The 14270-nt window shown below is 36.4% G+C and overlaps 1 protein-coding gene across 1 annotated transcript in view; it reads right to left on the bottom strand.

Moving 5' to 3' along the window:
- The window catches only part of LOC311299055 (myosin-IIIb-like), a 121148-nt gene that overhangs the window by 46776 nt on the left and 60102 nt on the right, over positions 1–14270 (bottom strand). Inside the window, exons 23-25 of the mRNA XM_084422446.1 lie at positions 12044–12095; positions 2030–2081; positions 760–847 (exon numbers count right to left, since the gene is read on the bottom strand). Of these exons, the coding sequence (XP_084278572.1) occupies positions 760–847; positions 2030–2081; positions 12044–12095 (192 nt within the window). The remainder of the gene's footprint in view (positions 1–759; positions 848–2029; positions 2082–12043; positions 12096–14270) is intronic.

Here is a 14270-nt window from a genome sequence, read left to right as displayed (position 1 = left end):
GTGTTTTGTTACCAAAAAAAAAAAAAAAAAAAAAATTCTTTACAAAGACACACACCTCTCAGCAGAACATTTGTGCTGCTCATTCCGGTCAAGCTTCAAAAAGCACCATAAAGTAGTCCATTTGACTCGTGATCTATATAATAGATTTGTGTGATGAACTGAAATTTAAGCCGTTATTCACTAAAAATCTTCTTTGCTGTAGCTCTCAGATCTCTTTCATCCACACCGAAAAAGATGTTCAATTGTATTAAATGTGCACTTGTAGTGTACTTCTTAAAAGTATATTAACTGAAGTCCTACTCTAGTGTTTCCAAAAAGCACTCTAAAGTTCAGCTAATTGTGTTTAATACAAATTTAAACTATTTTCATTTAATTGCAAATAACATCAAGCAACCAAGTCAGAAAATATATAAGTATATTACTTGAGTACTCTTGTTAAAAGAATGCTAGAGTGTACTTTTTCACAAGGGATTCTCCTCAGTACTCAAACTTTGATTTCAGTAATTATCTCGCGTGTGACGATTGGTCATGCTTTCATTTTATAAAAAAAAAAAAAAAAAAGGCAGCTTGGAGGTTTTTCAAAATTTCTTTCTTTTTGTAAGGAATAAAGTCGGTTTAGAACAACATGAGGGTGAATAAATGTGGAATAATTTGTATATCTGTGTTTTTTTGGTCAGTGTAAATGTGCGCGCATTTGTGACTATGGGAATGTTGCAGACACACACATGTGAATGTGTGTGTGTGTGTGTGTGGACTCACCTCGCCCCTGCAGCCCGTCTCTCTCTCTGCTGTCACTCAGTTTGTCTGTCTTCAGCACAGACGCGTCACGGGAGCTGACAGACACAACCTGAAAAGAAAACGCACACACAAACACACACCCACGTCAACAGAAAACACATCAAGAAACAAAGCGCACAAATACAAACAAGCGCATCATAATGAATAAAACAGCAGCAGTCTTTTGTGTGAATGAATTGAAGTGATTTAATAAGAGCAGGCTGGTTTTGAGCATCCATTAACACACAATGTTTTTGCAACAGTAAGTGCTAATGCACTGGTACCCGAGTGCTCTCTCTCTCTCTCTCTCTCTCTCTTGTCACGCTCATTGTAATGCAGGAAATAACGGAGGCCGTCCTCGCAGACTTCCACACACATTTAATTTTATCTTTGAATAAAAGAGCTATAGGAAAGAATTAATCTGCTTAACATTTCTAAGTACACCCTCCAAAGGAGCGGGCTGTTTTAATCTTACATATGCTCAGCAGAGTTACTGGCAAAAACTGTACGTTTTCTTCATCTCATCCTTTCAACATCAAATGGCGAGCAGCAAAAATTGGATCAGACTTCAAAGCTCGGCGATGTGCTCCAAGTCACAGAGTGGCTCTACTATTTCACATATTGAATTCGAGTAGGATATCAAAGTCCTAGCAAAGAACCTCAGGTCTTTACTGGAAAAAAGGGGCTCCAACATCTGTAGAGAGAGCAGCGAAAAGACAAATCACCTCAGGGAGAAGTCAGCGTTTACTCTCTACCACGCTTTTCCAGCCTTTTGATTCACTCCTTCTCTCTCTACCTCCCTGGGTTCCTCTCTCTCTCAGTGGAGAATGAATTCTCTATGAGGGAACTGTCTCTTTTGTCTCAAGGACCGCGCTGTTTGATCTGAGGGTTGCTCTGTGTAATATTCAGTGCAGTGAGGTGACAGTAGAGTTCAGATTAACATGAGCCGTATCAGACGTGCAATTAAAGGAATAGTTCACTCAAAAATGAGATTTCAAACCAGTATATTTTGAGGATGGTCATGCTGCACTATTCCACACAATAAAATAGTAAACCAGTGACCAAGGGCAAAAGGACAAGAAGCACCATAGAAGCAGGGGAAACCTTTATGGTGCTTTTTTTGAGTAGCCCGGAAAAGAGCAACATGGCAGATCTGCAAAACGTCTCTTTTTATGTCCCACGGAAGAAACAAAATTATACAGGAGAGTGAGTAAACGCTATTCCTTTAAATTCTGGAATGATCATATCTGACCTTTTCATCTGAGATGAGATGGGTGGAAGATCTTCTTTCAGGTGTGGATTGTCTGAGGACAAAAATAATCACAAAACAATCAGAATTACTGTATTCCTCATTCATTTCTACAATTATGAGAATTTTACAATACAAGATGATTCTTTTATTTCTACAGCACTTTTATTGTGAGTGTTCTGTGTTTCTACATTGTCTGCTGGATTACATCTCCTTCAAACCATTGTAAACCTCTGTTCTGCAATCACTGTGTGGCACTGAGAGGAAGTCCAATCAAGTCTAGTCTCATTCTATGAACAGCGGACCAGAAGAAAGGCCCAGAACATTATGAGGAACAGCTCATGTTCTCCACCAGGTCCAACTGCGTCCTCGCATTACTTTTATTCTGGTCCTGGTTGTTATTCATAGCAGTTTCTGTGTTTCTTATGAGGAAAAAACCCTTTAAGTCCCCCTGTGGTGAAAATCAAGTTTTTAATGTTGTTTATATGTCTATGTTGTGTTTTTAATATGCTTTAAGACAAACCGTGTACGAATTCATATGTCAGCATTGCTGAGTATTTTCTCCTTAAAACTGCAGTGAACCAAAGACAGTCTCAAAAACACAGTTTGAAATTGCTGGTGTTTTTGACGTCACAAACTACCTTGTAACCAATCAGATCAACGTGTGATCGTCAACGAGTGGATCTCTGATCTGCTGTGAGTGAGTGGAGGCGGGAATCATTTGCATATTCATAGAACCGTGTATACTAAATGAGGCAAGGGTGTAGAGTTACATTCAAGCGAGAAAAAACTTTTCAATTTGTCATTTTTGTGATCAAAGACGAGTTTTAAGGGATACAATTATTGACTACAGGGGGACTTTAAATGTCTCATGTTTCAGAAGAGATACCAACAATGCCTCAGTGTGCTCAGATTCGCCAAGACATTCTGCCAAAGTCAATGTAAACTCAGTTATTTTGAATGAACCAAAATGAAAAACTTAAAGTTCCCTATCTGTCAGTCACTTCGATGGGGTGTCTTGATTGTTACGCCATACCAGTCCACCCAGACTTGGTTTTCGGAGCTCATGCTCCTTGCCACAGCCCTTCCCTGGCTCTCAGGGCACAATCTGGCATCCGCGCCCATACCTCTGAAACCTCCATGTCTGGCCCTTGGATGAGACGCAGAAGACTAGAGTGATAGAGACCATTACTCAGGCTAAATCCCCCCTATACGAGGTGGGCCTAAAGAGTCTTTTTCGCTAACTGGTGTGCTTCCCGAGGGAAATACCCAGAGAGATGTGCAGTCGGGTCAGTGCTTTTCTTCCTGCAGGAGAGGTTGGAGGACCGGCTGTGTCTCCTTCCACCTTGAAAGGGTATGTGGCTGCTATAGAGACACATGATGTGCATGGATGGTTAATCTTTAGGGAAGCACGACCAGATAATCAAGTTCCTCAGAGGTACCAGGTGGATAAATGCGGGATGAGGCAGACTCAGCCATGTTGTAGCTGTGTCCAGTATGTGCCCTGCATGTTTACTTGAACCGTACACAGAGCTTCAGAAGCTCGGAGCAACTCTTTGTCTGTTTAGGGGGACAGCAGAAGGGAAAGGTTGTCTCAAAACAGAGGATGGCCCAGTGGATTGTGGATACAATTGTCTTGGCATACCAGGCTCAAAGCATGCCGTATCCCTTAGGATTGTGTGCACACTTCACGAGAAATATTGCATCCTCCTGGGCTCTAGCAAACGGCACCTCTCTAACAGACATCTGTAGAGCAGCAGGCTGGGCAACACCCAATACCTTCCAGAGATTTTATAATCTCCAGGTTGAGACAGTTTTGTCCCATTTGCTATTGGGTACGAACAGGTAAGTTACGGACAACAAGTCCACCCCCCCCCCAGGTGATAATGTGCGCTTTTTTGTCCATGTGAGTTCCCCGGACTGGCGAACCCTGGACGCGAGTTTTCCCTCAGCACTTTGACAGTTGATTTCGGTGAGCTAATGGTCAGGCCCAGTACTCGTGATATACAGATGGTGGACAACCAAAATGCCTATTACCGCCGCGCCAGCTGCCGCGGCGAAATCACCGCGGCGAAAATAAACCAGCCGCATTTCAAAGTCGTTCCCGAAATGACCGCCAGGTGGCGCAAAGGGACATTGTGCAAAACAGCAGCAATTGCCGCATTTTAAAATGTAAGTGGGTTAAATAAAAAACCCTAAGCCTAATAGGCATATTTTTCATACAGGCTATATAAATAGGCCTATTAGGCTACAACAGGATAGAACCAAAGATAGAATACATTTTAGAACTGAAAAAATAGAATCAAAAGTTAAAAATAGAGGCGATATTAGGAGCAATGACGCGGAATATTTTTACTATTCTATTGAGGAATTAGATAAATGAAGAGCTCTCGTGAGCGATACAATTAGCATAGTAATTTATAGTGATTTCAAAAGCAGTCCTTAAAAAAAAAATACATGGAGTAGTGTGGCATAATTTTTGAGAGATTACTCGGAACGCGTTTTAGTTAAGATCCTGGTTTCAATGCCCTTAATCTATATAGGCTAGGCTACTGCTTTAAAAAAAAATGTCACAACGCGTTTTGAGATTGTTTTGAATTAAACATTGAAGTTTAAAATGTAGTGTTTTGGCACACCAGGCCGAGTGGCGTTACGCATTGTTCAAAAATCAGGTTTTATTCTGGCATGTTGAATTGGCGTTAGATTTTTTTTTTTTTTAGATTTATTAGATTTAGATTTTAGATTTCGTTAGATTTATTTTTCTCATAACAGCTAAAATAACTAATATAGGCTATGCCTTGTCTTAATATGACCTACTTAATATAGGCAATAGGCATATAATAGCCTATATAATAAATTAGCAAAACTTGGCCACTAAATATTTAATTTTCAATTATTTTAATTATCACAATTAAAGTTTTAATTTTATTAAATTGAACAAGCGCAACAATCAGCATTTAATCAAATATTCTAAAAGATGTATTAATAATAATAATGTTATTTCGTTTTTTCGACATGTGTGCGTGCAAAAAGCAAGATGTGTATTTGTAAATCCGGTGATGCGTGCATTGATTTTTATCAATAAACTAGTGTTTTCTGACAGTGTCGACTGCAAAGATGAAGTTGACGATCGCCATATTTGTAGTGAACGCACCTAGAGAGAAATGCACATAAAGACATAATCAGAGAGTAGCCTTTTTCATTTCGTTTTGAATTATTTCGTTTGAAGACATTTCAAGCTTTGTGTATTTGATGTATTTATCATGTCTGTGTGAGGCATACGCTGAGTTTCGTTAAGTTAGGATGAGATGCGCTCCAACTGACGTGCAATGCAAGTGACCGCGCGGGCGCCTCCATGATTAGTGTCTGTTATATTTGCTTCTCTTACTTATTTAAATCCAGGCAATTGGTTGATAAAAAATTGATTAAAATTAAGATACAATTTATAGAAAACGAAATTCACTTAAAAGAAAGGTTTTCTACTAACCAAAACTTAATGAAGTGGTCAAAATCATGTCTGACCCACTCCATATCCATTTCTCGATATAATGCATCCTATCTTACTCGTGCTGTTCACTTTTCATATTCAACATAGATGGAAAAAAATAACATTATAATATTTTAACAAATATGATACTAAATTAGATTAGTTAATGGCTACAACAGTAGGCTATAGTAGGCCTATAGGCTTTTTTTTTAGAATAGAATTTTGCTGTGCACTTTTAATTATTTAATTAATAATTTAATTTATTATTAGTGTCAGCTGGGAAGGAAATATAGAGACCAGACCTCTTGGAACTTTAATTGAATACATATAGCGTTGGTAAAGCATACTGAAATTAGCAAAGCAAAGTAGCCTAAATAAGACTGTAAGCCCTTTGCTTTTTTACGTAGCCTATAAAGGACTCTTATAGCCGACTTTGTGTTAATTTAATTTGTAGAGGATTTTTTTAACTCAAACATTAACACTGAAATAAATTAAACTAAATTATTGTAAATTTTTTGGCACACCACGACGAGTGGCGCTATGCATTGTTCTAAAGCCAGGTTTTATTCTGGCATGTTGAATTAGTGTTCGACAAACGCGGCGGCGCGTTCATTTGAATGAAGAGCGTTTGAGCGAACACACACTGGAACGTTAGGCCATGTCGTGGCCGAGTGGTTGAACTTACGTCACGATCATTTAGATGACACGGGTTCGAATCCCGAGCTAACTTGGACTACTGATATTTTTAAATTAGCCTATTAATGCATTTTATAGTCTATTGTTGATGCAGAGAGATTTGTCTAGTTCTAAAACATAGTTTTTTGCTTATAGCCTATTTACAAAATAAAATCACCATGCATTTCCATTTTACACTAAGGAACAAATATTATCCAATGACTTTACTTCTGTAGCCTATAATAATTCCAATCGTAATTTCAAAAGCAGTTCTGTTAATATATATATATATATATATATATATATATATATATATAGCCTATGACGTTTAAACGACAAACAATAAAATCAGAACCAGTATTCTGTTGCGTTCCAGTGGCAGTAATGCATCCACGGCTTTTCAAAATGTCACAAAGCGTTTTGAGATTGTTTTGAATGAAATATTGAAGTTTATAATTAAGTGTTTTGGCACACCACGACGAGTGGCGAACTCTTTGTTTTGTTTTGCAAACTAGCCTGTGGGGGGTTTGGAGAAGGCAATAGTTGCTTATCGTGGGGGTGCAGGACAGAGGTGTTAATGTTCCGTCTTTCATATGGAGAGTGTCGGAGCCAGCCTGATGAGCAGGCAAAGGCAACATTCTTTTAAGGATTAATTTCAAAATCTCCAAAAGTCCATAGCCTATGTACAGTAGGCCCTATATCTTATTAAATTATATATTGTAGTTTTATTGATTGTATTTAAAGGTTTTCCACACACAATTTCAATTTAGCATACAGAGCTCTTTAATTCGCGACCCACCTCGTTTTATTGTAAGGTGTATTCAGCAAGGCATTATCTATGAAGGAACAAAAGCTATTTGTTACAGTTTTTTCTTTCGTGATTTGTGTGGATGACACACAGCGACATATACAGTATTATCAGCTGTATTATTAATGCTTAATTTCGAGAAAGACCCGCCGCGCGCAGTGAGGGAGACCAAACTTAGTAAAAAAATATCCAGCGCGAGAGAGGCAAAGAAAAACGCCTGTTCTTAATTTGTTGCTTTGAACTTTTTTCGTTTTGTACCGTTTTAATTTTTTAATTTAGCTGGAATTTCTTTGACAATAGACATTTAAAATGTTGCAAGAATAAGATTGTGTTTCTTATTTTGCATCACAAAGGGAATAAACTCTATCGATGCAACCCTGTTTAAATAAATAAACTGTCCCGACACTTTATTCATACCTTGAAATGTGCGATGGGTTTTCAAACTTAATTAATTTTCTTTTTCTTTTACATTTTCATTGTTTATTTTTTAATTGAAAGTAATACTGTATTGAAAGTATTTTTCTGATTTGTTCGATCTGTTTTGAAAAACAGAATTGAATTCTCGTGAATGATTCACACACACAAAAAAAAATAATTTAGCAGATTAAAGACGAGCTTCATCATCTTCATTTTCTGGTGCAATCGGCTGACTGTCTTCCTTCATCAGATTCATCAGTGTCGTCTTTGCAGCGGCACAACTGGAATGTTGCAAATGTATGTTGTAATGTACAATTGATAATTAAACAAGATGATTGGCTTTAATAAACAGATGCATATTTAAGCATCAAGAACGGAAAAAACATAAACACTGCCAGCTACACTGAGATTCGATCTCAGATCGTTTGAAGCTCCGAGAGGCTATTGTTAATGCCCTTTTCAGGTCAGCCTGTATACTTGGGATAGGTGCTCCATATGTAGCGATTCATTGATGGTAATCCCATATGATGTATTGTCCACGATACAGTTTCCCTAACGGTAAACCCGTTTCTTCCCTATAGGCCGAGCTCTGTCTGTGTAGACAATCGCTGCGTTTGTAGTAGTTCCTCCTTTTTCAGGTAGGACCTACCGCACGGACCTCTTTCCATGTGTGGTACTTCCCAGTTGGTAAGTCCATGTGATGTATTCTCCATGTATTAACCTCTCTTAGGGCAGGATGTGGTCTCTGTGGTGTTCTTCCTCCTATCCAGGAGAAAGAGCGCTTCTCCAGTGCTAATTCTGGTCTGCACAGCTGTGAGAGAAAAGGTCAAAAAGATTGGCTAAAGTGACCTATTCCCATGGAAAGTACTGTCCTCTCAGTCCCTGTGTGGTCTTACATGGGCCGTTAGGTTGGTTACAATGTTGAGAGTGCGCTTATTACCCATAAATCATTAGTTCATGTTTTTTTACATTTTTATATTGAAAGTAGTAAAAAAGAAAAAAACTGTGCATTTTTATTTACCAAAAAAACTCAAACCAACAAGAATTTTGGTTTAAGACTTTTCATTTAGGGGTTGAAAATGAATAAACAGCTTGAATATTCAATCTGTCCATGCGGACGGGAATGAAACGCCTCTTTCAGTTGATTGGTCAACCAAAGATTAAACCGTGCCGTCATCAGCTGTTCCTCAGTTCCTCAAAGAACAATAGTTATATGCTGTTTCTATTGTACGGATTCCTAAAGTGTTTATTGCAACTATATTTCATCTCTTTCTCATCAAACAACCAGCCTAACGAATGGCTTGACACAAACCGTACTGCGCCAGGCAGGGCCGGTGTTCTGACGACGCGTGTCTATAGGTGAACTAGGGCGGCAAGAAAGAGAGAGATTTGGAATGATTGCACTTATAACAAGAAGTTATCGCCACATTAGTTATTCTAAATCTAAATGAACTTTCCTTCATTATAGTAATGCCACTCCCGTCCGCCTGCACCCACCACACCCGAAGCGACAAAAGACAATAGAACCCATTATAACCAGTGATGTTGTCTACACTGAATGCGGCACGACATGACAAATCCCCAACAGAAAACTGATGCCTCGTTCTACTTATGACGTATTCCAAGCACTTGTGATACTTCTCATTGGAAGGACAAATTTTTGCAACGTTAACTTTGTCGCGTCCAGTGTAGACACTGTGTTTGAGTGGCAAAACACCCTGAAGCACATCCAAAAATATCAAAACAAATAAAACCATCCAGACATAAAAACAAAAGATTACAACTTTTACTGCTTTTAACTGCATTTTATTAGGTCAAATGTTGTTTGGACCCCAACGTTCTTCAACATATCTATTGTTTTCCGCAGATATAATTCAGGCTTGAAGTTACATGAGGAGTAAGTTAAAGGAGCCATATGTAAGATTGTGGCCAAAACTGGTACTGCAATCACTTTCAAATTACTGTAGAGCAGTGTATGCCGAAACACTACTGACTTCGTGATTGGTAGATAGGTGGCCAAAACACAAGATGACAACATCAACATCAGTTGAGGGCTGCAACTTCACTTTTTAAATGACAATATCCTGGCCGGACTACTGTTGTCAGTGATATAAGTATTTGAAATGAACATGATTTCTTAATGTCTAGTGACATATCAGGGCCATTTTATGATTAATTGAAATACATTTCTTACATACAGCTCCTTTAAAACAAAATGTCCCATTTCGTCTACTTTCTGAGATAATGCCTCTGAGAAAAGACTCAGAAGTAAATTTCACATATGTCTCCACTAGGGGTTCAAAAGAGATCTTAATAATGTGCTGAAATTGGCCAAAATAAAATAAAAAAGCCTGTAATCAAAAGTAAGAAATCTCAAAATGACCTGAAACATTCTAAGATCAATTATCCCAGTTCTTTTTTTAATAGTTTGTCAAAAAAAAATTAAGTAAATTATTTGTGTATATTTGTTCTCTCTAAGGACTTTTAGGACATAACACCTGATATAAAGTTGATGCTCAAATAAAACGTACAGATAACTCTCATGTCCAACCGCGTTCAGTGCATTAACATCACAAAATTTGTTGATGAATGCAGTTGCAGTTGTTCCAGACATGTGACCCAAAGATGAATTGATGATGAATTGGAAAAGAAAAATCCCTTGTGTGAATAGCTTCATAACTTCATAAATAGATGATCTTCTGAGTACATGTGACAACATCAATGACATAATCATCATGTTTCTCCGAGGCACCATCTGTGACATAACTATTTATTGCAATAACTCTGATGTGCATTGGAACATGTATGATTTAACTGCACAGACACACACACACACACACACACACTGACGTCAGCTGGTGCTCGAACGGCGTGATAACATTCCTGTCAGCTAATGAGCATGTAGGTAAGTTTATGAACTTTACAAGGGAAAATTGGGCCAGTTGATGTCAAAATAAATCTATAACGTTCCTCTCCAGCTCTGATGAAACAGAATAGCAAAGTGTGAGGTTTGAAGTTTCACCACTGAGACTTCTGATATAAACAAGCATTGAGAATCCCCTCTGATAGGCCAACTGGCTGGAGGATACACACACACACACACAAACATATACACACCCACCCACCCAAAATACTGGGAGGGTGGATGAAAACTTTGGATTTTTTAAAAAAAAACAAGTTATTACGATATGATTGTCAGCTATCTTTGTGCTACACAAATCTGAAAAAATTATAAAAATCTGTGCGCAAAAAATAGGGCACAACTCAGAGATCTCATTTTAACTGAGATCAAGGTAAAAAGCGTCTTTGACAAAAAAATAAAACAAATAATAATATTGTCAAAGCTATGGAGTGGTTAGTGCACATGCTTTGACACTTGAGATGTTAGGCCACAAATATGATAGGGCACAACTCAGAGATCTTATTTTAACTGAGATCAAGGTAAAAAGCGTCTTTAACAAAAAAATAATAAAATAATAAAAATATTGTCAAAGCTATGGAGTGGTTAGTGCACTTGCTTTGACACTTGAGATGTTGTGCTCATGTGGGCAATACACTGTTGAGTGCAGTTTGTGTCATGTCTGAAAAAACAAAACCGCACAAACCACAACCACAACACCCCCCCCCCCCCCCCCACACACACACACACACAAAACAATAACTGTGGTGCTTATATGGGCAATGCATGGTAGAGTGCAGTTTATGTCTTGTAAAAAATAAATAAAAATAAATAATTGAAACCAAAAACAAAACACAAACCAACACAAAACTCAACAGAAAAAAAGTGCACAGTTGCATGGTTGAGTCCAATTTATGGAAGCATGTTTCCAGACAAGAATAAAATATTTTAAAAGATAATTGTGATTTTGAATCTCACAATTGCGAGTTTATTTCTGACTTTATTTCTCGGTTATAAAGTCAGAATTGTGAGATATAAACTTGCAATTGCAGGATATAAACACAATTGTGAGAAATACATTTTTCTCACAATTGCGAGTATATATCTCACAATTCTGACTTTATAACTTGCAATTGCAACTTTATATCAAGCAATTCTGAGATAAAAAGTCAGAATTGCGAGATGCAAACTCGCAAAAGTCAGAATTGTGAGATAAAAAGTCACAATTACCTTCAATTGCTTCCATACCATTTTGTGTCATGTGGCACAAACCACAACAACAACACAGAAAAACAAACCAAAAAAAAGTAATAATAATAATTAAATCCGTGTTTTTTGTGCATGTTTTTATTTTATTTTTGGCAAATCAAATCCAAAATGAATAAAAAAATATAAAAAAAACGTTTTAATTATTTTTTATAATGAGATGATGACTATTGATAGTTTGACTATTCAGAATTCTGTTGTACATGTACTTGCATTCAATAACACTGATCACCAGTTTATTTTTAACACCGCAACATTCTGTGAGAAACTGTGTGTGTGTGTGTGTGTGTGTGTGTGTGAGCGTGTGGATTGTCGCTCAATAGTTGGAATGTGAATGAATACAATGCTTGCATCTATGGGAACCTACTGTATAGAGCAAACAGATCCCTAAACACAAAAACATGAAAAAAATATACTATGATAACATACAAAGGAAACAAATACAATGAACACACCCTCACTTACCCTGTTTGTCGACTCTGTTTGTAGTCTTTCCTGACTCTGTAGCCTCTGTATGCTGTAACACATATAATTGCCAAACAATGATTAAAATAACATAATATCAGAAACCAATTTTCTAGTATTATTGTTTATACAGTAGGGGAAAATCATAAGTCTGATCACTTAGAAAAATAACAGCACACATATTTAAGGAATCTGTAGTGCAAATGGTGTAAGCAAGATAAATACATAGAGTTGGTTTGTTCAAATCACTACTAAGTTTGAGCAATAATGTTTGAAAACCCCATTAATAATGTTTTTTTTTTAAATGTCCTAAATTAGTATGACTAATAACGTATATTGCTTGGTTGTATCAAATGTAATGTAACAGTTTATTACTTGCATTCAAGCAGCTTTGATTTTGACTCTGTTACATACATTCAGATTAATTGATTCCTTTGATCAGACACTAAGTGAATGTTTAGGATAAAAAACACAATGAGCTCTGAGTGAGTAATTAGTACTTTATCACACACACAAGTGTGTAAATCTCAGAACAGATGAAAGCAGCTGCTATAAAATGCTAAAGTAGTCATTTATTCCACTTTCAATGAGACGCCCAATTAAAAAAACTCACAAAAAGTATGCTTTAATCAGAGCAGAGGGTGCGAACACAACCATGTGAACTCACACACAGTGTGGTACAGTCTGACATGTGTTGATGGGACAACACTGACCTCCATAGTATTTCGTTTTTTCATACTATGGAAGTCAATAGGGACCATCAACTGTTTGGTTACCAACATTCTTCAAAATATCTTCTGTTCAACAGATGAAAGAAATTCATACAGATTTGGAACATCTTGAGGGTGAGTAAATTATTTCATTTTTGGGTAAACTATCCCTTTAAGTGTTGTTTTAAACAGCCATAAGATATCATATATAATTATATGACACATTTGCTTTGAATCTTTTATTGTATATCAACAAAGCCATATTGCATTGTTTCAGATGTAAATGGGTTACCAGTCAACTTAAAACTAGCTCACACTGAAATTAACATTGGCCTCACTGGGAACACTCATACAGTATATGAACAACCTCTCCTAACCACTCATATGATGTTGTGAGACACTGCAGATTTTAAATAAAAAACGAAAAATGATATAAGACTTATAATACATTAGAACTATGGAACTATACTCCATTATAACTTAAGTGGATATAACATGGTGTTCATCATGTTATAAATCTTAAAAGTTATAACCACAAATAGATAAGTATTATATAATGTAGTTGTTACGATTATTTGTAAGATGATACAACATAGTTTTAATTAAAAACTTTTTTTTTATATAAGCTATTATGTATGGAAGCTTGTTCTCGCCACTGAATGAAACAATTTAAAAGATAACTGCAACTTTTTATCTCACAATTCTGACTTTTTTTCCCCCTCAGAATTGCAAGTTTATATCACAATTCTTGACTTTAAACCTCGTAATTACCTTTTTTATTTTTTATTCAGTGGCGGAAACAAGCTTTAATTATTATGCATACATTATAATGGCTTAAAATACCCTTAAATGCATTATAAACACAGGCTTCATAAAATGGCAATAATTTATAAAGCCTTTATATATAATGCATTAGTATTTTAATGCATTAATTATGTCTTGTAATGTATGGTCTCATCAATAATTATAACCACAGTAGTAAAACATTATAATACTTATCTATTCATTGAACACACCCTTAGAAAGTATAATGCAATAAAACACATGACACATACCCAATTTTGGCTGTAACAATTAAGGAATCTGCTAATATTATAAAGCATTTTAACTTTGGTTACAATTATTTAGAGAAAAAAAAAAAAGATATAATGCATTTTCTGCATTGTACAAAGACTTTAAGTAGTGTTACTAATGCAATTTTTAATATTGCCATTTAATAAATTCAGCTTGGGTTGTACAAGATCAGAACAGAATTGTCACAGAAACTTCCCTACACTGAAAAAAAGGTAACATGCACATTTCTACATTTGACCTAAAACCTTAATTTTAGGTGTCTAGTTCATTTACTAGTCAAGCAATTGGTTAAACTTAAACTTATTTTAGGGTGCCCTTGTTACAGTATAATTATACAAAAAAAACTGAGTTACATTACTTAACCACATCTACTGGTTACACTTTATTTTACAGTGTAATTAAATATTTAAGGTCTGTGTAATATTAATTAACTACATGTACTT

Source organism: Rutilus rutilus (assembly GCF_951802725.1).
Source record: "Rutilus rutilus genome assembly, chromosome: 10".
Taxonomy (NCBI): Eukaryota; Metazoa; Chordata; class Actinopteri; order Cypriniformes; family Leuciscidae; genus Rutilus; species Rutilus rutilus.
The sequence above is the reverse complement of the archived record's forward strand: the minus strand, read 5'-3'. Positions and strand labels throughout refer to the sequence as shown.